At 43.6% G+C, this 27,763-nt stretch overlaps 1 protein-coding gene across 1 annotated transcript in view; it reads right to left on the reverse strand.

Moving 5' to 3' along the window:
- LOC109916110 (F-box/WD repeat-containing protein 7-like) overlaps positions 1-27,763 on the reverse strand; it is a 194,818-nt gene that overhangs the window by 38,354 nt on the left and 128,701 nt on the right. The window contains exon 4 of the mRNA XM_048597843.1: positions 16,732-16,814. Within this exon, the coding sequence (XP_048453800.1) occupies positions 16,732-16,814 (83 nt within the window). The remainder of the gene's footprint in view (positions 1-16,731; positions 16,815-27,763) is intronic.

Here is a 27,763-nt window from a genome sequence, read left to right on the forward strand (position 1 = left end):
CCCGAAACGTCAGCCTTCCTGCTCCTCTAACGCTGCTTGGCCTGCTGTGTTCATCCAGCTCTACACCTTGGTATCTCAGATTCTCCAGCATCTGCAGTTCCTGAAACAAAGCGTCCAGGTACTTCTCCCCATCCCGGATGTGTCGCAGTGTTTGAAACTCAGATTCCAGCTCATCAACTGTGAGCCGAAGTTTTTCTGGCAACCAACACTTGCTGCAGATGTGGTCACTGCAGCTTGCAGTGGGATCAACTTGGACTGAGAAAAGATAGATCAAAGTACTTTCTAGATGACATGAAGTTAAATACAGCAGATGTCCAAACAGACTTGAGGATTCAGTTGCACAGATCTTTAAAATACCATAAAGAAGTGAAGAAAATAATCAAAGGCTAATGGAAAACTGACCTTTATATCTAAGAGGACCGAAGTACAAGGATGCAGAAGTTATGCTGCAGTTACACAAAACAATAGTGAGACCCCACTTGGAGTGCTGAGAGCAGATCTGGGCTCCACGCCTTAGGAAGGATATAGTGGCCTTGGGAGGGAGTACAACATAGGTTTACAAGAATGATACCTGGACTTTAAGGGGTAAATTTATGAGGAGAGATTATACAAATTAGACTTGGTTTCTCTAGAATTTTGAACAATAAGGGGCAATCTGATTGAAGTCTTGAAGATATTAACAGGAAAAGACAGTAGATAAAGGTAAACTACTGCCACTGGTTTGAGATTCTAAACTAGTGAACGCAATCTGAAAATTAGGGCCAGATCTTTCAGGAGAGATATTAGGAAGCACTTCTACACACTAAGAACATAGAACATAGAACAGTACAGGCCCTTCGGCCCACGATGTTGTGCTGAACTTTTACCCTAATCCTAAGGTCTATCTAACCTTCACCCCTACCTTATACTGTCATCCATATGCCTATCTAATAGCCGCTTAAATGCCCCTAATGAGGCCGACTCCACTACCCTCTCCAGCAATGCATTCCACGCCCCTACCACTCTCTGAGTAAAGAGTAAGGGTGGTAAAGGTTTTGAACTCTCTTCAACAAATGGCAGTGCATGCATAATCAGTTAATTTTAAATCAGAGACAGAAAAATGTTGTTAAAGGTATTATGGGATATGGACCAAAGGCAGGTATATGAAGTTTGGCTACCGATCAGCCATGATCTCACTGAACGACACAAGTTGAATTGTTTAGTTCCTATGTTGCTAGGTTGGTTTTATCTCTATGATGGATTGGCAGCACTTCACATCTGGTAATAACTATTTTATTGATGAGGTCACAGGAGTGGATTGCTATCCTGTAAGGTTTTAAAGTCTTTGCTAAGATCACATTGTGAGGAATGGTGCAATGATCTGTTGTACATTAGAAGAAATGTTTTTGAACAAAGTCCAATACCACAAATTTGGTGACAGCTTTATTACAATTCTCAATCAAATACTCACCTCACTGATTACTAGCTCCCTACTTTTTTGCAACCAATTCACACTCAACTAACTCAATCAATACATCCCATTACCTATTCCCTTGTTCTTTTAGGTCTTAGGTATTCCTTTAGACGATCACAAACCCCCTCCATTCTTGAAGCAGACACTGAATTGGGAAAATTCAATTGGGTCAAGTGGATTAACATTTACTGGAACAAGTTTATCCAGTAGCTTTCGTTCAAATACTACAACCAACATAAGCAAAAAATAACCTGAAAAGTTATCCATTGTCAAATTAATCCAAAAATCATAATTTTGGACTGTTTTTATAGAGATCTTTTGATTTTAAAGCTTTGATGAGAGTTTAAAACCAAGTTCGGTTTGTATCCACTCATTACTGGATCACAGCACCAGATTGTCATTAATATGCAGCTCACATTTCCTAGTTCTTAATTTCATAAAAAATAGAAAGGACACCATCTGATGCGAGGCTGTGGCATCTTCCTTCACATTTAATTGCATATGCAAGAGCTGGGGATCAGCAGCAAACATGTCAGCAATCATTAGCTGCACTCTCACATTACCCACTGTTTGGACACAACCTGATGAACATGTTTGTGTTTGGGCACTGCCAGCAAGCCCAGCATTTGTGCCTTAGCCATAATGACCCTTGAACAGAATGACTTGCTAGAGGGCTGCAAACAATTAAGGGCCAGCTTGAACAGCATATAGACCATTTCCTTCAGTACAACAACTGACAATGGCAACGTGGTCATCATTACTGAAACAAGCTATTAATTCCAGATTTATCAATCAACTTTAAATTCCATCAATGGCTGTGATGGGATTTGAACCCATGTCTGAGAATTAGCCTGGCCTTGTGGATTATTGTTATTACCTCTATGCCATCTCTTCTGTTTTCCATACTTAATCCAATGCACATTATACATGGAAAGAGACATTTAAAACCTGGTTTTTATTTTCAAATGTCTCTTCCACATATCAATCGTCTCGGATCCAGAATATCTGTGCATGAGGCTCAGGTTACCATGAAGGATTCTTCTTCTCAAGGTCTCCCCTACCTGAGGCATGGCAGCTCTTAGGTTAAACTACCACCAATCATCCCTTTAATGAGCGCAGCCCTATGATCTGGTAAGACTATAGTAACTTGACAAGTTTTCACTTCTAAACCAAAAACTGCAGATTCTGAAAATCAGAAACAAAAACAGAAATTGCTGGAGAAAAATCAGCAGATCTGGCAGCATCTTTGGAGAGAAAGCAGAGTTAAAGTTTTGGTCCAGTGACCATTCTTCAGAACAGAGATAGTAAGAACTGCAGATGCTGGATTCCTGACCCGAAACGTCAACTTTCCTGCTCCTCTGATGCTGCCTGGCCTGCTGTGTTCCTCTAGCTCCACAATAGGTTATCCCTTCTTCAGAACAGTTCTGTTTTTGTTTAAGTTTTCAGTACCGTTGGTTAGCTCTTCAGATAATAAAGCCAACCTTCCCCAACAGTTCGGGAACTGAGGTTGTTGGCTTGCTCGCCGAGCTGGCTGGTTATCATTCAGATGTGGTCACCATGCTAGGTAACATCATCAGTGTGGCCTCCGATGAAGCAATGTTGTTCTATTCCGCTTGGTATTTACGTGATCCAGTCTGTTAAGTTGGGTTGTCTCATTCCTGGTTCTGTTCTGCATGGGGTTGTATATGGGGTCTAATTCCACATGTTTGTTAATTGCATTACAAGTTGAACTCAGAGAGAAAAGCACTAGATAAACTCAACAAAGACAAGAACATCATCATCCTACCAGTAGACAAAGGGCACATGACCGTCACTACAAACAAACCAGACTACGTTAAGCAAGCACAGGCATTACTTGCAGATACAACTACTTACCAACAGGTGGCAATAGACCCAACACCACAGCTAGGTAATAGGAACAAAAACAAAGTTGCAGGAAAAGGTCAGCAGGTCTGGCAGCATCCGTGAAGAAAAAACCCTCAGAAGGGTCACTGGACCTGAAACATTAACTCTGTTTCTTCCTTCACAGATGCTGCCAGACCTGCTGAGCTTTTCCAGCAACTTTGTTTTTGTTCCCGATTTGCAGCATCCGTAGTTCTTTCAGTTTTTACTTAGGTGATAGGATCACCCAGACACTGAAGAGGCTAAAGGATGCAGGGCAGATAACCAAGACGGACTGCATGAGAATGAAACCAGAAGGCACGAACACCCCCCGCTCCTATGAATTCCCTGAAGTACATAAACCAGACATCCCCCTCAGACCGATTGCTTCTTTTTTTTCTTTACTCATTTACAGGATAAGGGCATCGCTGGCCAGGGAGCATTTATTACCCATCCCTAATTGCCCAGAGGGCAGTTAAGAGTCAACCACAATCCAGTGGGTCTGGGGTCACATGTAGGCCAGATAAGGTAAGGATGGCAATCTCCTTCCCTAAAGGACATTCGTGAACCAGATGGGTTTTTCTGACAATCAACAATGGGTTCACGGTCATCATTAGGTTGTTAATTCCAGATATTTTATTGAATTCAAATTCCACCATCTGCAACTGCGAGATTCGAACCTGGGTCCCCAGAACATTGGCTGGGTCTCTGGATTAATAGTCCAGCAAAAATACTATTAGGCCATCGCCTCCTCTTTCCCTACCAGGGACACCTTCACACAAACTCACAAGCTGGCCAAGGACCTTCAGCAGAGATTGAAACACCTAGTTGACCCCATTCCATCCACTCAACCCCAGGTTTCCTCGATACCCTCAAGAACATAAAAATCAGTGACGACGAGATTATAGTATCCTTTGACATTATTCGCATCAATCAACATTCCACTAGCCAAAGAAACAGTGGCCGCATTACGAGAGGAAGCAGCAACACAGACCAGCAGCTCAATCAGCAATGACAACATACTTAAACTACTAGACCTCAGCCTCACCGCACTTTAATGGTCAAGTATACAAACAACAGTACAGCAATGGGGTCATCCTTCATAGATCATAAGCATAAAATCGCTACAGTGATGTCACCTAGCATGATGACAAAACGCCTGAATGAGAACAAGCCAGCTTGGCGAGCAAGTCAACAACCTCATTGACTGTCATTATGACCAAACTGGACTACAATGAGAAAGTGCAGGCACTACTTGCAGATACACACATTTGCCAACAGGTGTAGATAGACCCAACATTGCAGGACAGCAAACGCCATCGCTGCCGATGCCACCGCCTCCATTTCCAAGACCAACACCACAGACACTCAAGACGCGCCTACTGTCACCGCTGCCGCTTAGCCCGCTCCCCCCACCGCCGACACATGCAACTCCGCCCACAGCCAGTAGCTCCAGAGGAGACAATAGCACCCAGCGCTGCCGAGTCTTCACCATCCCCCCAGACCTCCCCCTTACGGAGGACGAACAGTCAGTCCTCAGTAAAGGGCTTACTTTTGTCCCCCTCCACCCACACATCAACGAATACCGCTCACGTTTGGACATAGAGCAGTTTTTCCGCCTCCACGCTTACTTCTTCAACTGTGAACCTAACCCTCCCTCTAGTGACCCCTTCTCCCGCTTCCAACACACCCCCTCCTCCTGGACACCACCCCAAGGCCTCCTACCCTCCCTCGACCTCTTCATCTCCAACTGCCGTCGAGACATCAATCACCTCAACCTCTCCACCCCTCTCACCCACTCCAACCTCTCCCCCGCAGAAGGTGCAGCCCTCCGCTCCAATCCCAACCTCACCATAAAACCCGCGGACAAGGGTGGCGCAGTTGTAGTATGGCGCACTGACCTCTACATTGCCGAGGCCAGACACCAACTCTCCGACACCTCCTCCTACCGCCCCCTTGATCATGACCCCAACCCCGACCACCAAACCATCATCTCCCAAACCACCCACAACCTCATCACCTCAGGTGACCTCCCACCCACGGCCTCCAACCTCATCGTTCCCCAACCCCGCACTGCCCGCTTCTATCTCCTTCCCAAAATCCACAAACCTGAATGCCCTGGTCGACCCATTGTCTCCGCCTGCTCCTGCCCCACCGAACTTCTCTCCAACTATCTGGATTCCATTTTCTCCCCCTTGATCCAGGAACTCCCTACCTACATCCGTGCCACCACCCACGCCCTCCACCTCCTCCAAAACTTCCAATTCCCCAGTCCCCAACACCTCATCTTTACCATGGACGTCCAGTCCCTCTACACCTGCATTCCCCATGCAGATGGCCTTAAGGCCCTCCGCTTCTTCCTGTCCCGCAGGCCCGACCAGTCCCCCTCATCCGCTTAGCCGAACTCGTCCTCACCCTCAACAACTTCTCTTTCAATTCCTCCCACTTCCTACAGACAAAGGGGGTGGCTATGGGTACCCGCATGGGCCCAAGCTACGCCTGCCTCTTTGTAGGTTACGTGGAACAATCCCTCTTCCATACCTACACCGGCCCTAAACCCCACCTCTTCCTCTGTTACATTGATGACTGTATCGGCGCCGCCTCGTGCTCCCACGAGGAGCTCGAACAGTTCATCCACTTCACGAACACCTTCCACCCCAACCTCAAGTTTACCTGGACGATCTCTAATACCTCCCTCTCCTTCCTGGACCTCTCTGTCTCCATCTCGGGCAACCACCTAGAAACCGATATCCATTTCAAGCCCACCGACTCCCACAGCTACCTAGAATACACCTCCTCCCACCCACCTTCCTGCAAAAATGCTATCCCCGATTCCCAATTCCTTCGCCTTCGCCTCCACCGCATCTGCTCCCAGGATGAGTCATTCCACTCCCGTACATCTCAGACGTCCTTGTTGTTCAAGGCCCGCAACTTCTCCCCCTCAACTGTGTCTCCCACATTTCCCGCAACTCATCCCTCACACCCCATCCCCACAATAACAACCAAAAAAGAATCCCCCTCGCCCTCACGTACCACCCCACCAACCTCCAGATCCAACGCATCATCCTCCGACACTTCCGCCATCTACAATCCAACCCCACCACCAAAGACATCTTTCCCTCCCCATCCTTATCTGCTTTCCGGAGGGACCACTCTCTCAGTGACTCCCTTGTCCGCTCCACACTCCCCTCCAGCCCCACCACACCCGGCACTTTTCCCTGCAACCGCAGGAAGTGCTACACCTGCCCCCATACCTCCTCCCTCACCCCCATCCCAGGCCCCAAGAAGACTTTCCACATCAAGATGTTCACCTGCACATCTGCCAATGTGGTATACTGCATCCGCTGTACCCGTTGTGGCCTCCTCTACATCGGGGAAACTAAGCGGAGGCTCGGGGACCGCTTTGCAGAACACCTACGCTCGGTTCGCAATAAACAACTGCACCTCCCAGTCGCGAACCATTTCAACTCCCGCTCCCATTCCTCAGACAACACGTCCATCCTGGGCCTCCTGCAGTGCCACAACAAAGCCACCCGAAGGTTGCAGGAACAGCAACTCATATTCCGCTTGGGAACCCTGCAGCCCAATGGTATCGATGTGGATTTCACAAGTTTCAAAATCTCCCCTCCCCCTACCGCATCCCAAAACCAGTCCAGCTCGTCCCTGCCTCCCTAACCTGTTCTTCCTCCCACCTATCCCCTCCTCCCACCTCAAGCCGCACCCCCATCTCCTACCTACTAACCTCATCCCGCCTCCTTGACCTGTCCATCCTCCCTGGACTGACCTATCCCCTCCCTAACTCCCCACCTACACTCACCTTTACTGGCCCCATCCCCGCCTCTTCAACCTGTTTGTTTCCTCTCCACCTATCCTCTCCTCTATCCATCTTCTATCCGCCTCCCACTCTCTCCCTATTTACTTCAGAACCCCCTTCCCCTCCCCCATTTGTGATGAAGGGTCTAGGCCCAAAACGTCAGCCTTTCTGCTCCTATGATGCTGCTTGGCCTGCTGTGTTCATCCAGCTCTGCACCTTGTTGTCTAAGATCACCCAAACGCTGAGGAGACTAAAAATGCAGGACAAATAACCAAGACAGACTATATGACAACGAAACCAGAAGGCTTGAACACGGCTCGCTTCGACTACCCAAAGTACACAAACCAGACAACCCCCCCCTCAGACCCATCATCTCCTTACCAGGCACACCTACACACAAACTGGCCAAGGACCTACAACACAGAATGAAACACCTGATCGACAGATCACCCCACTCCATCGACTCAACCCAGGAATTCCTTAACAACCTCGAGAACATTAAAATCAACGACAATGAGATTATCTCAGCAGGTCAGGAAGCATCTGTGAAGAAAGAATCAGTTAATGTTTCGGATCCGGTGACCCTTCCTCAGAACACTTGTTCCAGACCCGAAAGATTAACTCTGATTTTTCCTTCACAGATGCTGCCAGACCTGCTGAGCTTTCCCAGCAACTTCGGTTTTTGTTCCTGATTTACAGCATCTGCAGTTCTTTCGGTTTTTACTTGACAATGAGATTATGGTCTCCTCTGACATCACAGCACTATCCATGTCCATTCACATACCACTAGGCTAAGAAACACTTGCCACATTACTGGATGCAGCAGAAACGCAGACTCCCAACAGCTCCATCAGGGAGGACAGCATACTCAGACTACTGGACCCATGCCTCACCACACACTTCACCTTTAATGGCCAAATGTACAAACAAATCATTGGTACACCTATGGGGTCACCCATCTCAGAGATTATTGCAGAGGCAGTCATGCAAAGACTGGAATGCACCACCCTCTCCCTCGTACAGCCAAAACTGTGGATCCGATATGTAGATGATGTGTTTGTCATCATTAAAACTCACCAAGTTAGAAGAGACACACCATCTCATCAACAAAGTTTTCACAAGGATCAAATTTATGAGAGATGAGGAAGACCAACAATCAACTTCCATTTCTAGACGTCAGGGTAGAACGAATGACCAAGAGGGAGATCCAGACCTCAGTATATAGGAAGGCAACCCCCACTGATCAAATCCTCAATTTCCACAGCAATCACTCCAACGTTCACAAACAAAGCCGAGTTGGACACTATTCAAATGAGCCACAACTCACTGCAACACACCAGAACTATGTAGGAAGAGCACCTATACAAGGGTGCTTGGCTAACAACAGATATCCTAACAATTTAATCCGCAGGTGCCTACTAGATAGACAATGTCAAGATGACACAGTATGCCCTTATCCACTGGCCACACTACCCTATATCAAGAACATATCAGAACAAACAATGCGACTCCTGCGACCACTAGGTATCATAGTAACACACAAACTCACAGCCACACTACGACAAACACTCACAAGGACCAAGGACCCCATACCCATGACATGCAGGACCAACACAATTTACAAAATACCTTGCAATGACTGCAACAAACATTATATCGGCCAGATTGGAAGGAAACTTGCCATCAGGATACATGAACACCAACTAGCAGCAGAACGACACGGGAAATTTTCCCTCACCTCAGTGCTCTCGGACAACGAAGGCCAATTTAACTGGGACAACGTGACCATCCTAGCTCAAGACAACCACAGACATGCACGGGAATTCCTAGAGGCCTGGTTTTCAACTCATAATACAATTAACAAACATGTGGAATTAGACTCCATATACAAACTCATGCAGAACAGGGCAGCACAGTATCTCAGTGGTTAGCACTGTTGCCTCACAACGCCAGGGACCTGGGTTCAATTCCACCCTCAGGCAACTATCTATGTTGAGTCTGCACATTGTCCCTCTGTCTGCATGGGTTTCCTCCGGGTGCTCCAGTTTCCTCCCACAGTCCAAAGATGTGCAGGCTAGGTGGATTGGTCATGCTAAATTGCCCAGTGTTCAGGGATGTGTCGATTAGGTGGGCTATGAGGGATGGGTCTGGGTGGGATGTTCTGAGGGGAAGTGTGGACTTGTTGGGCTGAAGGCCTGTTTCCACACTGTAGGGATTCTGAGAGAACCGGAAATAACACAACAAAACTTAACAGACTTATAAATACCAAGCGGAGTAGAAGAAAAGGGCTTCATCGGAGGCTGCACTGACGATGTTACCTAGCATGATGATGAAATGTCTATGCAATAACCAGTCAGCTCAATGAGCAAGCCAACAACCTCATTCACAACCTGAGCTACAAATCTGCGCAAGAACCTTAAAAACTTAAGGCTCTACTGTTAAATAGCAAGTAACATGCAATTTGATTTATTATTGTCATATGTATCGAGAAACAACAAAAAGTATTGTTTTGTGTGCTAACCAGACAAATCATACCAAAATACATCAGGGTAATTCATGTTATACAAGTGCCAGGTAGTGACTATCAAGAGTATTGACCTCCCTTTGAAACTGAATGACATTACCGTTGCTGAATGTTCCACAAACATCATCTGGGGGACCACTGTTAACCAGAATCTGAACTAGACCAGTCATATAAATACTGCGGCTACCAGAATAGGTCAGAATTCGGGAATTATGCACCGCGTGGTTCATTTGCTGATTCCCTTAAGCTGATCATCCACAACACACAAGGAAATAAATATTGGCCTTGTTCATGATGAGTATGTTCCATGAAACATTGTACTTATCCTAGTGTTATCGAGCGCTATTCAATTAGTTTTATTATTCCATGTTTTCTCCCCCATTGCCCTGAAAATCCTCATCAAGTATATGGCCCATTTCTTTTTGAATGTTTCTATCTGATCTGTTTCCACCACCCTTTCAAGGCAGTGCAGATTATAACTGCATGAAATAAATTTTTATATCTCTCCTCAGCTCCTGCTCCTTCCAGTTAACAACCGAGTCCATATCGCTGGAAATTGAGAACTTGTTACTTGAGAAAGCTGGGTTACACTGACGCATATTGGTTGGCTGCATAAGAATTCACACCATTGTGATCTGCAAAAATTACACAGCAGTACAATCAGATTCTGCAACTTTAGCTGCCATTGCATTTTAAAATAATTTCTAAAGAGCCAAGCATCTGTTTTTGAGGGTATTTTTAAGCTGTAAAACAGTTCAGTCCAAAAATGAAGATAGGAATGCTGGCATCTAATTAAGTGTATCACACGGAGACCATATAAAGCTGCTGGATTATTGATGTATGTATAGGCGCTCACCTGCTGAGAAACAGGACTCATTGAACGAAATGCTTTGAGATAGTCACATTGAAACATTAAGCAAGTCTTTTGACATTGCAATTCTATGTTCTTACCTAGAATGCACACAACTCAATCTTAGGGTGGCACAGTGGCTCAATGGTTAGCACTGCTGCCTCACAGCACCAGGGACCCGGGTTCGATTCCAGCCTCGGGCGACTGTCTGCGTGGAGTTTGCACGTTCTCCCCGTGTCTGCGTGGGTTTTCTCCGGGTGCTCCGGTTTCCTCCCACAGTCCAAAGATGTGCAGGTTAGGTGGATTGGCCATGCTAAATTGCCCGTAGTGTTCAGGGAGGTGTAGATTAGGTAGGTTACAAGGGGATGGGTCTGGGTGGGATACTCTAAGGTTCAGTGTGGACTTGTTGGGCCAAAGGGCCTGTTTCCACACTCTAGGGATTCTATGATTCTAAACTGTACAAATTATTAATTATTGGCGATATATTCTTCTGAGATTTTGTTTTGAATGCATTATATTGATCTTTAATAGCGTTGCTGACTTGATTTGACATTAATGTGGCACAAGAATTTTGGAAAAGCTATCTTCCTTACAACAAAAATAAACTTTTGGACGTTGTAAAGGCTAGGATAGACATATTCTCGATCAGTCCCGTATCAAGTTAGAGGGAAAGAGCAGGAAAGTCAGTGTGAGGAATGTCAGATCATCCACGACCTCAGTGAATGGTGGAGGAAGCTTGAGGGACCGAACAGCCTACTCCTGTTCCTTATTTCTTCGGTCTTAAAGACAGTACTTTTTTACTTTTCTCTATTTTTGGCTGTGGACCAAAAGGGGAAAAAAGAACGTTTTAAAACCAAGGATTGTGGAAGGAATTTTAAAAGGTACAGAGTAAACTGCTTAAAACTGAGATAAGGAGAAATTTATTCACCCAGAGAGTGGTGAGCCTGTGGAATTCACTACCACAGAAAGCTGATTTGAAAAAAGGAGTTGCATAAAAGAATTGGGGGTTAAAGGAATCAAAGGATATGACAGAAAAGGCTACTGAGTTGGATAATCAGCCTTGATCTTAATGAATGATGGGGCAGGTTCAGAAGGGCCAAATGGCCTATTCCTGCTTGTAATTTCTATGTTTCGATGAATTGCTGCCCCTTTAAAAAGCAAGCGACTGAATGTCGTAAAGAGTCACGTTTAACCTGCTGCTTTATTCAGTAGTTGCGGAGAGTACTGGGGGCTTTTTGCAGACTGCTCACCACTAAGGGGTGTGTACAAAGTAACATCTGGCTAGCAACAAGCTGCTGATTAGTTTGTGGAGGTGTGACCATTTGTAGATAACAGAGGTCATGAACACCACAACACCTATCTGATTGGCTCCTTCATAGCTGAACAGTTTATAGAACATAGAACAGAGAATAGTACAGCACAGCACAGCCCATGATGTTGTGCCGAACTTTTACCCTAAACCTGAGGTCTATCTAACCTCCATCCCTACCTTATACTATCATCCATATGCCTATCTAATAACTGCTTAAATGCCCCTAATGAGGCTGATTCCACTACCCTCTCCGGCAACGAATTCCACGCCCCGACCACTCTCTGAGTCATGGACCTACCTCTGACGTCTCCCCGATATCTACCTTCTTTCACTTTAAAACTATGTCCCCTTAGGGTGGAGAACTGTACTGGTGGAAGAGTTCATAATGCTTCACGAGCCAGGTGGTTTTGTTACTGTACAGTAAAGTAGCTCAAGTCTGAAGAAAGCTAGTTTATGTCCCCTCACCAATTGTGTGAAGCTCTAGCCTGTAACAAGAGACTCTGTAGTTAGTGCACCAATTGCTGGAAGTAAAGATAGCCTGAGGAGCAGAGGCTGAAGAACAGAAAAACTCAGCAAGCAAAAGGATCATCTCGGTGAACCCTGTGAGTTGAGGCCATTGAACTGCTTCACAAGTTTTTTCCCCCCGCTTCCAACCACAACACTAATTTATTTTGGTCTGTCTTGTGTCTGTGCGTACATAGGGGAGTTTTAGAAGAGGGCTAGAGTTTTAGCTTAAGTCATATGCTGATATTCACAGGTAAACAACTGTGAACTAAAATTTTGACATTGTTTCAAAATGAACTACCTCATTTTGAAGCAAGGATATTAAATTTAATTAGTGGAAATCATGAATGCATGAGGCACAATCTGGCTGAGGTGGATTGGAAAAATACATTAAAAAAGGAGACCACTGTAAATAGGCTCCAGTTTTTAAAAAAAAGAGCTATTGTGAGACTTAACTCTGGAATAAATTCCTTCAAGGGGCAAAATCCGAAAACAGGTCAATCATAGCTGACAAAGGAAATTCAGGATTGCTCAAGATTAAAATGAAAAGATCTATAAAAGTTTCCTGACTGGAGGTGCAGAGAGGGAAAGATGAACTTTTGAAGTTAGTTCAGTTTTAGTAATATCAATTTAATATTAATTTAATATTAATTTATTCAGTATTTTACCATTTATACAATTTATTCAGTAATTTATTCTGTAATCCAAGGCAGCACCTGAACAAGGCGACCTTATAGACTTTTCACTGGACCTCGGCACAAGTGACAATTTTAAATAAATCTAAATGGAGAGAGCTTGGAATACTCAAAAGGACAGCCAAGCAGCTGATATGGAAAGGGAGAACATACTAAGAATGCAATCTTGCAAAAAAAAACGAAAATGGGCTGCAAGTTTCTATTGGTACATAAAAAGGAAACATTTGGCCAAAATGAATGTGTCCATTAAAGGCAGAATCAGGAGATTTTATAATGGGGAACAGAGGAACTGCAGTGAAGCTAAATGGAAGTACACTTGAAATGTGAGAACATTCAAGGCTACTGGCCAAGTGTTGGAAAGTGGGATGTGTGTGTATGGGTCACAATGAGCTTAAGGACTACTTCTGTGCAGTTCAATTCTGTGACTTGAAATGACACCATTTTCATTGAGGAAGATTCCAGAAATCTCCTAGAACAAGTGGGTCAGGGAGAATGAGGAATTGAAGTAAATTAGTGTTAAGCAAGACGATTGCACTGAACACATTAATGGGGTTGAAAGTTGAAGAATGCCCAGGACCTGATGGTCTTCATCCCAAAGTGCTGAAGGTGATGTTTGGAGAGATAGTTGGCGATTATCTTCCAAAATTCTATAGATTATGAAATGATCCCTCAAGTTTGGAAGGAAACAAAATGTCACCCCACAACTTAAGGGAGGGAGAGGAAAAAAAACAGGGAAAGGAAAAAAAAAACAGGAACGACACGCTTGTTAGTGTCACATGAGAAGTAGAGAAAATGTTAGAATCTATTATAAAGTATGGGATAAATAGACACCTGGTTGATAATGATCTGATTAAGTACAGTCAGCATGGATTTGCGAATAGGAAGTTATGCTTGTCAAATTTGCTAGACTTGTGAAGATCAGGCAATATCCTGATGGATCTCTTTTTCACCCTGTCCAATGTAATCACATCCTTCCTGCTCTGCAGTGTCCAGACCTGCATACAATACTCCAATTGTGGTTGCACTAACCCGATATATAGCATCATCATAACCCCCTTGTCATAGAGTTCTAGAGGTTTGCTGCATGGAAACAGGCCCTTGGGCCCAACTTATCCATGCCACCCAGACTTTACAATCATTCTAGTCCCATTTGCCTGCATTTAATCTATATCCCTCTGTACCTATTCCCATCCATATACATGTCTAAATATTTCTTAAATGACAATACTGTACTAGCCTCTACCATTACCTCTGGCAGCCGATTCCAGTCACTCATCACCCCCTCAGTGAGAAAAATTTGCCCCTTTGGACCCTTTTGTATCTCTCCCTTCTCACCTTAAGCCTATGCCCTCTAGTTGTAACTGGATGTTAAACTGGAGAGGGTTCAGAAGAGATTTACAAGGATGTTGTCGGGACTAGGGTTTGAGCTGTAGGGAGAGGGTGAATAGGCTAGGTCTTTGTCCCTACAGCGGAGGCTGAGGGGTGACATGATAGAGGTTTATAAAGCCATGAGGGGCATAGATAGGGTAGGAGAATACAAAACCAAAGGGCATAGGTTGAAAGGTGAGAGGGGAAAGATTTAAAAGGGACCCGAGGGCAACTTCTTCACACAGAGGGTGGTACGTGTAAGCAATAAGCTGCCAGAGGAAGTTGTAGAGGCTAATACAATTACAACATTTAAAAAGTATTTGGACGGGTACACGAATAGGAAGGGTTTGGAGCGAAATGGGCGAAATGCTGGCCAATGGGACTATATCAGTTTAGGATATCCGGTTGACACAGACAAGTTGGACCGAAGAGTCTGTTTCCATGCTGTACATCTCTGACTCCATGATACAAACAAAATTGATAAAGGAGAACCAATGGAAGTAATACTCTCAGATTTTCAGAAGACTTGAAGAAAGTTTGATAAAGAGGTAATACACTGGCATGGATTAACGATTGGCTAACAGACAGGAAACAGTAGGAATAAATGGGTCATTATTACATTGGCAGACCATTACTAGCCAGGTACTGCAAGAAACAGTACTTAGTTACCAGCTATTCACAATATAAACCAATGATTTGGAGGTGGGGACCAAATGCAACATTTCCAAATTCACAGGTGATACAAAGCTGGGTGGGAACGTGTGCAGTGAGGAATGTCTAAATGAGGCTTCAGGAAATTTTGGACAGGTTAACTGGATGGGCAAAAACATGACAAATGGAATATAGTGTGGCAAAATGCGAACTGACCCACTTCGATGGGGGAAACAAATGTGCAGCGTATTTATTAAATGGGAAGTTAGAAAGTGTAGACGTTCAAAAGGATCTAGGTTTCCTTGCACACAAGTTACTGAAAGCAGATGTAGCAAACTATGAAGAAAAGACTAATGTAATGTCAGCCTTTATTGCAAGACGATGAGAATACAGGAGTAGTGAAATCTTGCTTCAATTGTATAGCAGCTTGTTTAGACTGCACCTACAGCACTTAAGTAATCTTTGTCTTAAATCCTCAGGAAAGATTATTGCCATAGAGGAAATAAAACAAAAAAGGTTCACCAAACTTGTTCCCAATAGGGCAGAACCGTTCTATGAAGGGAGAGTGGGCACATTAGGCCTTTAACCTCTACAGTTTCCAAGAACGAGGGGTGATCTCATCAAAATCCATAAAATACTTAAAGGGATAGACAGGGTAGATGTGGATAAGTGGGTTTCCCCAGATGTGGAGTCTAGGACTGGATGTATAATTTAAAAAATAAGGTATAACGCCACTTAGCTCCAAGATGAGGAGAATTCTTTTCCTAAAAAACTCAGAGGGTTATGAACCTTTGGAATTCTCTACCATACAGGGTTGTGAAAGCTCAGTCTTTAAGTATGTTAAGTGAGTGAGTGCATATTGATAGATTTCTTTTTACCAATGGCATACAGGATTATGGGATGCATAAAAAGATACAGAAGTGTTCAGTCAGTCATCATCGTATTCAGTGGTGGAACAGGCTAGGATGGGCTGAATGGCCAATTCCTGAACTTATAACCTACTTATTTGTAACAAATGGCAATTCTTAAGTACAGAAATCTGGTCTGCTTTTCACAGAATCATGGAACCTTACAGCGTGGAATTAGCCATTTGGCCCAATGAGTTTACACTGACTCTACAAATATCATCCTACCCAGACTCACCCCCCAACCCAATCCCTGTAACCCTGCATTTCCCATGGCTAATCCACGTAACCAGCACACCCCTGGACACTTCTGGCAATTTAGCATGGCCAATCCACCTAACCTGCACATCTTTGGACTGTGGGAGGAAACCAGAGCACCCGTAAGGAATCCATGCAGACACGGGGAGAATGTGCAAACTCCACACAGATAGTCACTCGAGGGTGGAATTGAACCCAGGACCCTGACCCTGAGGAAACAGTGCTAACCACTGAATCCTTGAGACATGTAAATTGAGGATTTTTGCACACCTTAGATGGAATCTTCAACGTTTGTGACTACCCTGAAAATGGAGGGACTTGATTTCCAGAGTGGGGGCCCAGTGAGGCATAGCAACATGAATCTTTGAACCAACTTATTCTTCCAGCATTATTATAGTCAGTCATAGAAAACATCAAATCACAAGACAACAAGTTTAAGCAGACAGGTGGCCTAGTCATTGGGTTTGAGTGGAGACATTACTTGGTCTTCCTGGCAGCTGCCTATTCTGTCAGTACCTGGAGTACTCTGACCCTTTGCACAGCTTCTTTCCCGGTGACAGTGCTCGCACATCAAGGCCATTCTCTGACTTTCGCTTCATCTGTGAAAGAGAGAATAAGAAATTGAGAAAACGAATTCTGGTCTGCTGAGAGCTCCAGCTAACACAGGAAAAAACAACAGGAAATAGGATATTAATAGGACTCAGGCTTGTCATAAACTATCCTATATAGGGCAAACAATCAAATAAACATAGACAGGACTCAGAATTAATCCTTCCTGACAACTACAAATAACTCCTAATAGTAATCCATCCAGATTGTTAATTGTTTTAAAACAATAATCACTCAGTAACCTTTGCTGCAAAACAAGACAGATAGGAAATAGTGACCAGGGAAGCACTTAATGTATGACATCTATTACAAAGCAGACATGTATAATATAAGCTCCATCCTTTGCAGCAATTTCATGCAATTCTTGTATAATCAACTCCAAGAGATAGAAAGAACAGCTGATTTAGTGGGGTTATATGTATGCACTCTCAGCCTGTTAAATGGGCTACAAGTATCTAAATAAGCCACTTAACAAGCCCTTGTAAACAATCTGGTGAGTCCTTCAGCAGAAAACACTACAATGGAACATCGATTGTATTTACAAACTTGGATCTATCAGTCTATTCAGCTTCTCATATGATGCAGCTCTTAGTGACCCCACGTCTGAAACAGGAACCCCTCTTCGTAAATTGTTTTGTAGCAATATGATAAATCCTTATGCGCTCTAGAGATGAAGAAGATCCTGTTCAACTCCATTCCTCAGAAAATGCTGTACTTCTAATGCATTTCGTCTTTTATTTAGTTTCTTATGTGAAAGGCTCTGACATACGATCATTCTGAAATTCAGCCTGTGTTATGCAGGCTGTAATTTTGCACATATTAGGATCCCAAAAATAGCAAACGTATGGGCAACCTATTAAATCTGGTTTTGGTTAAGAGAAGTTTGTTGTCTAAAATATTTGGGACAATCACAGCAGAGGAGCTTGTTTGGCCATTAAATCTGTTCCAGCTTGGAGAGATGTGCGCTGACAATATTCCCATTCCCAACACTATTCCTGCAGTCCTGCAACCCTTTTCAAGCATTTATCTGATTCTATTTGAAAGCTACAGTATGAATGAATTTTCCTTCACAATCCATTCAAGCACTGCATTCCAGATTATAAAATCTCAGAATCCCTGCAGTGTGGAAGCCGGTCATTCGGCACATCACTTCCACACTGACCCTCCGAAGAGCATCCCACCCAGACTCACGCACTACCCTATCATTGCATTTCCCACCCTACACGTGATGGGCAATTTAGCATAGCCAATCCACCCAACCTGCACATCTTTGGACTGTGGGAGGAAACCCGAGCACCCAGAGGAAACCCATGCAGACACAGGGAGAACGTGCAAACTCTACATAGACAGTCATCTGAAGCTGGAAACGAATCCAGGTCACTGGTGCTGAGGCAGCAGTGCCTCCCCAAAGAAATCTCATACATAGAAAGATTCTCATCTCTTCTGCAATTCTATTGCCAATTGTTCATCATGCACTCTACGCCAGAAAAGTCGAACCCTTGATCGCTTTCATTACCATTTTGACTGCCAACCCGCCAATTCCAATCAACCCAGTCAGATCCCTTCTCTGCTGTCATTTGCGCACCCTCTCAAAATAGTTCAATAAAAACAAGAGCGGCAGATGTTGGAGCTCTGCAACAAAAGCCAAAATTGCTGGAGAACCTCAGAAGGTCTGGCAGCACTGTGGAAGAAAGTAGACATTTCAAGTCCACTTTCTTTCCACAGATGCTGCCAGACCTGCTGAGGTTCTCCAGCAATTTCTGTTTTCATTCCCTCAAAATAGTTGATCACTGGACTACAAAAATCAGAAATTAAAGCAAAAAACTACAGATACTGGAAACCTGAAATAAAGCGCTTGAAAAACTCGGGTCATTTGGCAACACCTGTGGAGAGGGAAACAAAGTTTCAAGTGCAGCATGATTTTTCATAACAGAAAAGGGTTTGGAAGGTGGGTTTTCAAACTACTTTTGACAGAAGCAGAGGAGGGGAAAGGGAATAGGTTGTGTACAAAAGAGACAAGGAAGAGTAGGGGAAGAATGCAGTAAAAATGGAGGACAGATAGCATACAGTCAGATTCTAAAATTGTGGAATTCAATATAGAGTCTGTGCGGCTGTAAAATGCCCAAGTGGAAAATGAGGTGCTGTTCCTTGAGTTTGCATGGCGGTTTGCTGGAGCACCACTGCAGGCCCAGGACAGAAATGTTAGCTCGAGGGCAAAGTGGTTTATTGAAATAGCCAACAACTGGAAAGGTCAGGGTCACACTTATGAACAAAGTGGAGGCAAAATGTCACCCAGCCTGCTTTTGGTCTCAACAACATAAAAGGATGGTGACTGCCAAATGAAGTAGACTAGATTGAAAGCAGCACAAATGGACTGTTGCTTCACCGGGAAGATGTGTTTGAGGCCTTGGAAAGTGAAGAGGGTGGTGGTGAATGGGTAAGTGTTTCACCTGTTCCAATTTGAGAAGATGAGTGGAAGCGGGACATCCTAGAGAGACTGTTCCTGCAGAATGCTGCCAGTGGAGAGGAGGGGAATGTGTGTCTGATGGTGGCATCCTGCTCGAGATGGTGGAAATGATTGTTTGAATATGGAGACAATGGGGTGGAAAGTGAGGTCAAGGGGAACCCAATCGTTGCTTGGGAAGGAAGAGATGAGGGAAGAAGTGTGGGAGCTAAGTCAGGCAAGACTAAGGGCACTGTCAACCATGCAACATGCTTGACGGTAAGTTATAGGTCCTGGTATAAAAAAAGCAAAGGAATTACAGGAATACAAAAATTATCTGAGCGACAGGAAACAGTAATGGTCTATAGACCAGGGAAGGCTATAGCTAAGTGGTATTATCGCTAGACTATTAATCCAGAGACCCAGACAATGTTCTTGGGAACTGGGTTCGAATCCTGTCATGGCAGATGGTGGAATTTGAATTTAATAATAATCTAGAATTAAGAGTCTAATGATGACCACGAAACCATTGCCGATTGGTTTTTCCTAACAATCTGGTTGACTAACGTCCTTGAGGGAACGAAATCTGCCATCCTTTCTTGGTCTGGCCTACATGTGACTCCAGACCCACAGCAACATGGTTGACTCTTAATTGTTGTCTGGGCAATTAGGATGTGCAATAAATGCTGGTCCAGCCAGCAATGCCCACATCCCATGAATGAATTAAAAAAATAATTTTTTTTTGGCTAGAGGAAGGTCTAGAGTGGCGTTGCCTAGGGATTGATATCAGGACCTTTGCTTATGTTGATGCATTTTAATGATCTGAACTTTGCGTAAGCAGCAATTTCATAGTTTGCAGATGACACAGAAGTTGAAAGAATTGCAAACTGAGAGGCGGGAATCGTGCAGAACTCAAAAAGGACAGTGACAAGGTGGAAGAGTGGGCAGGTAGGTGGCGGATGAAGTTCAATGCGTGAGATGATGCACTTTGGTTGGAAGAACATTGAAAGGCAATACAAAATATGGGGTACAGGAATGGAGGTGCATATGTGCACAGATCACTGAAGGCGGTGGGATAGGTGGAGAGAGCACAGTGTTCTTGGCTTTATTAAACAGAGCTTGAAGTACATCGGCAAGGGAGGTGATACTGAACCGAGAGAAGATCTGACAGAGGTTTTCAAAATCATGAGCAGGCTGTACAGTGTAGACAGGGAGAATCCATTCCTGCTCGTAAAATAAAAGAACGAAAGGGCATAAATTTAAAGTGATATGCAAAAGGAACAAATGTGATGCAACAAAACAAAAAATGCTTTCACGTGTAGTGAAGGTCTGGAATGCCCTGCCTGGAAATGTGGTTGAGGCAAGTTCAACCTAGGCAATCAAGGCGGCATTGGGCCAGTGTAGGGATAATAGGGAGGATGGAAAATCCTCAGTTGAGGAGAATGGAGGTCATGTCAGAGGCAGCCCAGTAAAAGGTGGCATCTTTGGAACAGATGCAATGGAGACAGAGAAACTGACAGAATGGAATCCTTGCAGGAATCAGGTGTGAAGTGGTGTAGTCAATGTAACTGTGGAAGTGGGCTTGTAATGGATAGTGGTGGACATCCTAGCCTCAGAAATTCAAACTAACAGTGAAGTCAAGGAAGACGTGGACGAGGTCAAGCCGAGAGGACAGAAATTGGAAAAAAAAATCATGTCTGCTTTCCAAATCCAGACAAGAGCAGGAAGCTACCAAGACATCTTTGATATATTGGGGAGAATGTTGTGGACAGGCTGACAAGTTCCCAGCACCTGACAGCCTGCATCCCTAGATCCTCAGAGGAAGTAGCTGCATGGATTGTGATTACATCTGGTGCCTTTGGAAGAGTGCAAACACAAGTTTTTTTTTTGGTCCTAATTCTATTTAGCAGAGCCAGTTATCAACATGATACTTTAAGCTTTGAGATGTCTTTTAAAAAAAAAAAAGAAACAAATTCTCAAAGTTTAAGTTGTGAAATTGATTAATTGTAGATCTATGACAAACTGTGTGGCAGGACAGAAGTGTCACTGGACTAGCAATTTCACAGGCCCAGACTAATTCTCTAAGGACACACGTCCAAATCCCACAGTTAATTCAATTAATAAATCTGGTCGCAAGAATGATGATCAGGAAACACAGATGATTGTCATAAAAATACAACAGGTTCATTCATGACCTTTAGGAAAGGGATTCTGCCATTCCCTAAAGGGATTAAAAGATGCAGAGAGAAAGCAGAATAGATTGATCAGCCATGATCTTATCGAATAGCTGAGCAGGTTCAAAGGGCTGAATGGTCTACTCCGGTTCGTATTTTCCATATTTCGATTCTTACCTGGTCAGCCTACTTGTGACTCCATGTCCACAGCAATGTGGTTGATTCTGAATTGCCTAACTCTGAAAATGGGGAGTTAAATAGCATTTGGGGATGGGCAATTAATGGTCTTGCCAGAAAAGAGTGAATTTTAAAAAACGTGTGGCCTGCCCGAATTCACGCATAAATGGTTCCTACATATTATCATCCATAATTTTTTAACAATTCAGTCACGATCCACTGCATTCCCAGTTTCCATATAATTATTCATTGAAAAAATTCCATTCCTTTTCTCAATTGAACCATTATATCTTTCACTGCAAGATGGTAAAGAGTTACCATACCAAAGGAGCTTCAAGTCTGAATTCAAAGAGGCCCAGTCACTTGCTGTAGGGAAGCTGGGATCACCTAGCTTGCTGCTATTCCGACTGGGAGCAGCACATAAATTCCCACCTTGAATCAAATTTCTTAGGCAGGCAAGCTCTCAGTTGAGGCACAACAGCATGATGTTGTGTTTGAATTGTGACAACTGCCTCTGAAGCAGCAGCCAGAAACTAAAGTTTCTCATACACAAGTTGAAACAAAACTCCAACTGTTTCTCTCAATTTAAGAAAATCCAAGGCCCAGTTCTATGAATCTGCCTATTCAGCTCAACCTTTCCAGTTGTTTTGAAGCAATCTCTGTTCAGTTAAGTGATAGCACTCTACTGTACAATATCATCTTACAAGAGGACAAAGATCAAAGTCAGCACAATTTCAGGGTCTGTCCTAAACTAGTTGACTTAAATTTCCCTATTAGCTTCAAAAATTTCTGAAACCCAACATAAATTACAAACACTGCCAACATATGCCAGTTTTTGTTGCTGGAGATCTTACAGGACATGAACACAGATTTGAAGTCAATGGCTTAAAACCTGAAGAGGCTCCAACAAAACAAACAAAGGAGACAAGAACAAAGTTGAGGCAGATATTGAGTTGCCTTACATTTTGGAACTGGCATTCAAATCCAGGACAAGTCAAAGGAATCAAGGGTACTTTAACCAGTCGGCTGCAAAATGTATTTTCGCAATCTTAACGCAGTTATTACTGCATTGCCTTCAATGGAACATCAGATAAGGAGATTTAGTCCAATTGCAACTAGCGCTACCCCTCACTATGGAACATAATGTCAGAAGCAAAAAGTATTCCATTCCTCCTGCAAACAATGCTTCACTTTGAATTTTTTTTAAAAAGATATTCATTCCTCCATGGGACGTGGGCATCATTGGCTTTGACAAGCCTTTATTATCCATCCCTTACTCTCCTTCAACCGAGTGGCTTGTTCGGCCGTTTCATACAGCAGTTAAGAGTTAAATACATTGCTGTGGGTCTGCAGTCACTTGCAGGCCAGATCAGGTAAGGACAGCATGATTTCCTTCCCTGGAGGCACTGGTGAACACTTATGAAATTCCAGGAGGACAAATTTACAAAGATACCACCTCCACATCTTCTGCATTGATTGTGTTTTGCCTCTCAAATTGAATTGGCTGTTATTTCATGTTATATTATATACAGTTATTAGATGGTGATGTATCAGACATCTGCTGCATAGTCACAGGAATGAAATGGTCCTGTTGTAATAATCAGATTTCAGTTAGCAACATAGCATCCACCCCCAGCTTCAATCTGTTTTCTTCTCAACTCCTGATTTTCAACAGGTAAAAGGGAGGCAAATGGACTGTTGGTGCTTATTTCAAAGGGAATGGATATACAAGCAGGGAGGCTTTGATAAAACTAAACAAAAACATGTCAGAACATAATTGGAAAACTGAACTGAGAGGGCTAGTAGGAACTGCAGATGCTGGAGAATCTGAGATAACAAGGTGTAGAGCTGGATGAACACAGCAGGCCAAGCAGCATCAGAGGAGCAGGAAAGTTGACGTTTCGGGCCTAGACCCTTCTTCACATGCTGCTTGGCCTGCTGTGTTCATCCAGCTCTACACCTTGTTATCTCCGGAAAACTGAACCTTTTGGTCCCCTTGTCTAAAAACAAAGTCAGAAGTCACATGGCACCAGGTTATAGTCCAACAGGTTTATCTGAAATCACAAGGTTTCAAAATACTGCTCCTTCATCAAGTTCCCCTGGTATTCATCTGACAAAGAAACAGCACTCCGAAAGATTGTGACTTCAAATAAACTGTTGGACTATAACCTGGTGTCATGTGACTTGACTTTGTCCACCCCAGTCCAACACTGGCACCTCCACATCATATCCAAAAACCAGTCATACTGGAATTAGATGCAGGCAGACAAGGTTCACTGGGTTGCTTCTGGGTATGGAGAGGTTTTCTGACAAGAGGAGATTGAGTTGGTTGGGTTTGTACTCATTCAAGTTAAGAATGATGAGAAACTTTATCGAAACTAAGATTCTTCTGAGGTTTGACAGCAAAACGCTTGCTTCCCCTTGTAGGAGAGTCTAGGAGTGGAGCGCAGAAGCTCAGCATAAGGGGTCATCCATTTAAGACAGAGAAAGTTGGAACAGAACAGATCAAGCTGCTCAAAACTGGGTTTCCACAAGGTGTTGTGAAAGAGTAGCAGAATTGTGTTACAACATTATTGTTATCTCCATGGCCCAGCATATCCCCAAATCCACTATTTCCATCAAGCCCAGGTCAGTTCAATGAGGAATGGAGAAGAGCATCTGAACATGAGGCAAACCTAAAAATGCAATACCAACCTGATGAGCAGAGGACGGCACTGATGCAAAATAACAAAACCAACTTGCCATAAAATAGCTAAATCAATCCTAGAATCAACAGGCCAGAGCAAAGCTTTGCAGTCATTCCCCATACTGCTGTGAACTGTGGTGGACAATTAAACCATAAATTGGAGGAAGAAATGCAGTAATGAAAACTTATGTTCCAGAACTAACAGTGCCTCTTGCTAAACTGCTCCAAACACAGCATCCCCATGTTGACCAAATACGCAGATATGCCCTACTGCAAAAATAAGGATAAATCAAAATGGAGCATTTGACTGAGTGTGGCACTAATGAGCATGTGTCTGTTCTAACAGAGTGTCCACATTTAGTATCAACTACAGGTACCGTAAAGTGTACCTCAACCTGCCCTACTCTCACAGTTGTTAAAGCCTAATTATTGTTCTTTCAGCCTCCACTCATGAAAAACACCAGAGCCATTTACCTCAAATGTAGCACCAAGCATGCTGCAGTGGAAAGTATCGCCTTACATAATTTCTTAATTAACCGATACATCATGAACTCAAATTGAGTTTCTCCCCCAGTCAGGCACAACTGATACGAATATAAATATTACTAGCCAAACAATACTATTAATCTTTGTCATTTACCAACAGACTGAACCAAGAATTATGGATAAGGAAACACAGCACGAACCGCTAACTCTATTTCTACTTTTGTTTGAGCATCTAACCATTTCCCTTCTTTTATTTTTCAAGGGATGTGAGCACCACTGTCAAGACCAGTATTTGTTGCTAATCACTAACTGGCCTTAAAGGTTGAAATGAGCTGTTTTCATAAACCATCAAACAAAAAAGACAGACTGCAGATGTTGGAAATGTGAAACAAAATCAGAAACCACGGCTGTCCACCAGATTTAGGTGAGCCCACAGTACTGTAGGAAGGGAAGTCCAGGTCTTTCACCCAGTGACAGTGAGACAACAGCAATATAATTCCAAGTTAGGATAGGATGGTATTTGGCTAGGAAAAAAACTTCAACAACATTACCATCATTGAAGACCTCATGATCTATGTCTTGTGGATTAATGTTGACCAGAAACCGCACTGTAGCTTTAAAGCAGTTCAGACACGGCAAATTCATCAGTAGCTAATTCACTTCGCAATTCCTCTAATCCTGCTCACCTCCCATAAGACACAAGTCAGGAGCGAGATGGAATAATCTTCATTTACCTGGATAAGTATGGTAAGGTAAACGATGGCAAGACTTATACAGTTAATAGTAAGGCCCTGGGGAGTGTTGCCAAACAAAGGGACCAAGAGGTGCAGGTGCCTAGTTTCTTGAAAGTGGAGTCGCAGGTAGACAGGATGGTGAAGGTGGCATTTGGCACATTTGCCTTCACCGATCAATGCATTGAGTATGGGAGCTGGGATGTCAAATTGCAGCTATACAGGACATTGGTAAGGACACTGTGGTGAAACTGTTCAATTCTGGTCACCCTGCTATAGGAAAGATGTTGTTAAACTTGAGAGGACTCGGAAAAGATTTACAAGGATGTTGTGGGGGTTGGAGGGTTTAAGCAATAGGGAGAGAATAGGCTGGAGCTTTTTTCCCTGGAGCATCGGAGGCGGAGGAGCGTCCTTACAGAGGTTTAGAAAATCATGTGGGGCATAGGTACGGTGAATAGTCAAGGTCTTTTTCCCAGCGTAGGGCAGTTCAAAATTAGAGGGCATAAGTTTTAAGGTGAGAGGAGAAAGATTTAAAAGGGACCACAGGGGAAACTTTTTCACATAGAGGGTGATGCGTGTATGGAACGAGCTGGGAGAAGTGGAGGAGGCTAGTACAATTGCAACATTTAAAGAGGCATGTGGATGGGTACATGAATAGGAAAGATATGAGGGATATGGGCCAAAGGCTGGCAAATGGGACTAGATCAGTTTTGGATATCTGATTAGAATGGTCAAGTTCGACCAAAAGGCCTGTTTCACCATGTTGTATAACTCTATGATTCTATAACACTGTTGTTTCAGAATTACCACCAGACATTCTGTAGTGCATACACAACAGTTGGCATCTTCACTGTTTCGTATGAGTTAATAAAAGTGCCAAGTCTCTATTCTAGCTCCAAAATCCAGCCAGGATTCTAGCTAGCATCTTCCATTCTACACCAAAATCAGGTTCAAACCCCAACCTTGAAATTTATTTTAAGGAAAGACTCTTAGGCTAATTATGAACTTCCCAGCAATATTTTGATCCTGATGAATTCCAAACAGACATTAACAACTCTAGGCGTGATAGGGAAGGACTCTATGGCAAGACCAGAAAGTACTAAAGTAGCGGACATGTTGGACAAGAAGTAGAAGAGTGCAACTTAAAAATCAAATATCAACGACTCAAGTCTTTTATCAGTGTAGAGAGGGAGAGGGCTACGTGGGACCAGATAGGTCAGAAGGATTTGAACATTTTCAAATAAAATAAATTGAAGAAGGCTATCCAAGAGTACAACAGGATCTTGATCATCCAGGTCTTTAGGTGAGGAATGGAAGATGGGAGTTTAATTTAAATAAATGCGAAGGGTTGCATTTTGGCAAAACAAACAAGGGCAGGACTGAAACAATTTTGATAAGACAAACCAGGGCTCAGAGGAGCATTATCTAAGAGAGAGATCTAGGGGTGCAAGTAGTTCCTTGAAAGTGGCATCTCATATAGACAGGGTGGCGGAGGCAGCATTTGGAACATTTGCCTTCCTTGGTTTTAGCATTGAGTACAGGAGTTTTTATTGCTGTACAAGACACTGGTGAGGCCACATTTGGAATACTGTATACAATTCTGGTCAGCCTGCTTTATGAAGGATGTTATTAAACTGGAAAGGGTGCAAGACAGATTTACAAGGATGTTACCAAGACTGGAGGGCTCGAGTCAAACGGAGAGGCTGGAAAGGCTGGGACTTTTTCCCTGGAGCGTCGGAGGTTGAGGGGTGACCTTGTAGAGGTTTATAAAATCATAAGCAGCACAGATAAGGTGAATAACAAAGGTCTTTTACCTAGGGTAGGAGAGTCCAAACTGTAGGGCATAGGTTTACAGAGAGAGGGACAAGACTGAAAAGGGGCCTGAGGGGCAACATTTACACACAGAGAGTGGTATGTATATTGAACGACATACCAGAGGAACTTGGACAGGCAGGTACAATTACAATATTGAGACATTACAACATTTGAACAGGTACATGGAGAGGAAAGATTTAGAAGGATATTGGACAAATCCAGACAAATGGGTTAGTTCAGTTTAGGAAACCTGCTTTGTATGGATGAATTGAGCCAAATGGTCCTGAGAAAGGGTAATAGAAGACTGAAGGGTAATACCCAAAATCGAATCAGAGATAGTAGGAACTGCAGATGCTGGAGAATCCGAGACAACAAGGTGCAGGGCTGGATGAACACAGCAGGCCAAGCAGCATCATAGGAGCAGAGA

The sequence above is a fragment of the Rhincodon typus genome, chromosome 6, assembly GCF_021869965.1.
Source record: "Rhincodon typus isolate 14 chromosome 6, sRhiTyp1.1, whole genome shotgun sequence".
NCBI classification, from domain to species: Eukaryota; Metazoa; Chordata; class Chondrichthyes; order Orectolobiformes; family Rhincodontidae; genus Rhincodon; species Rhincodon typus.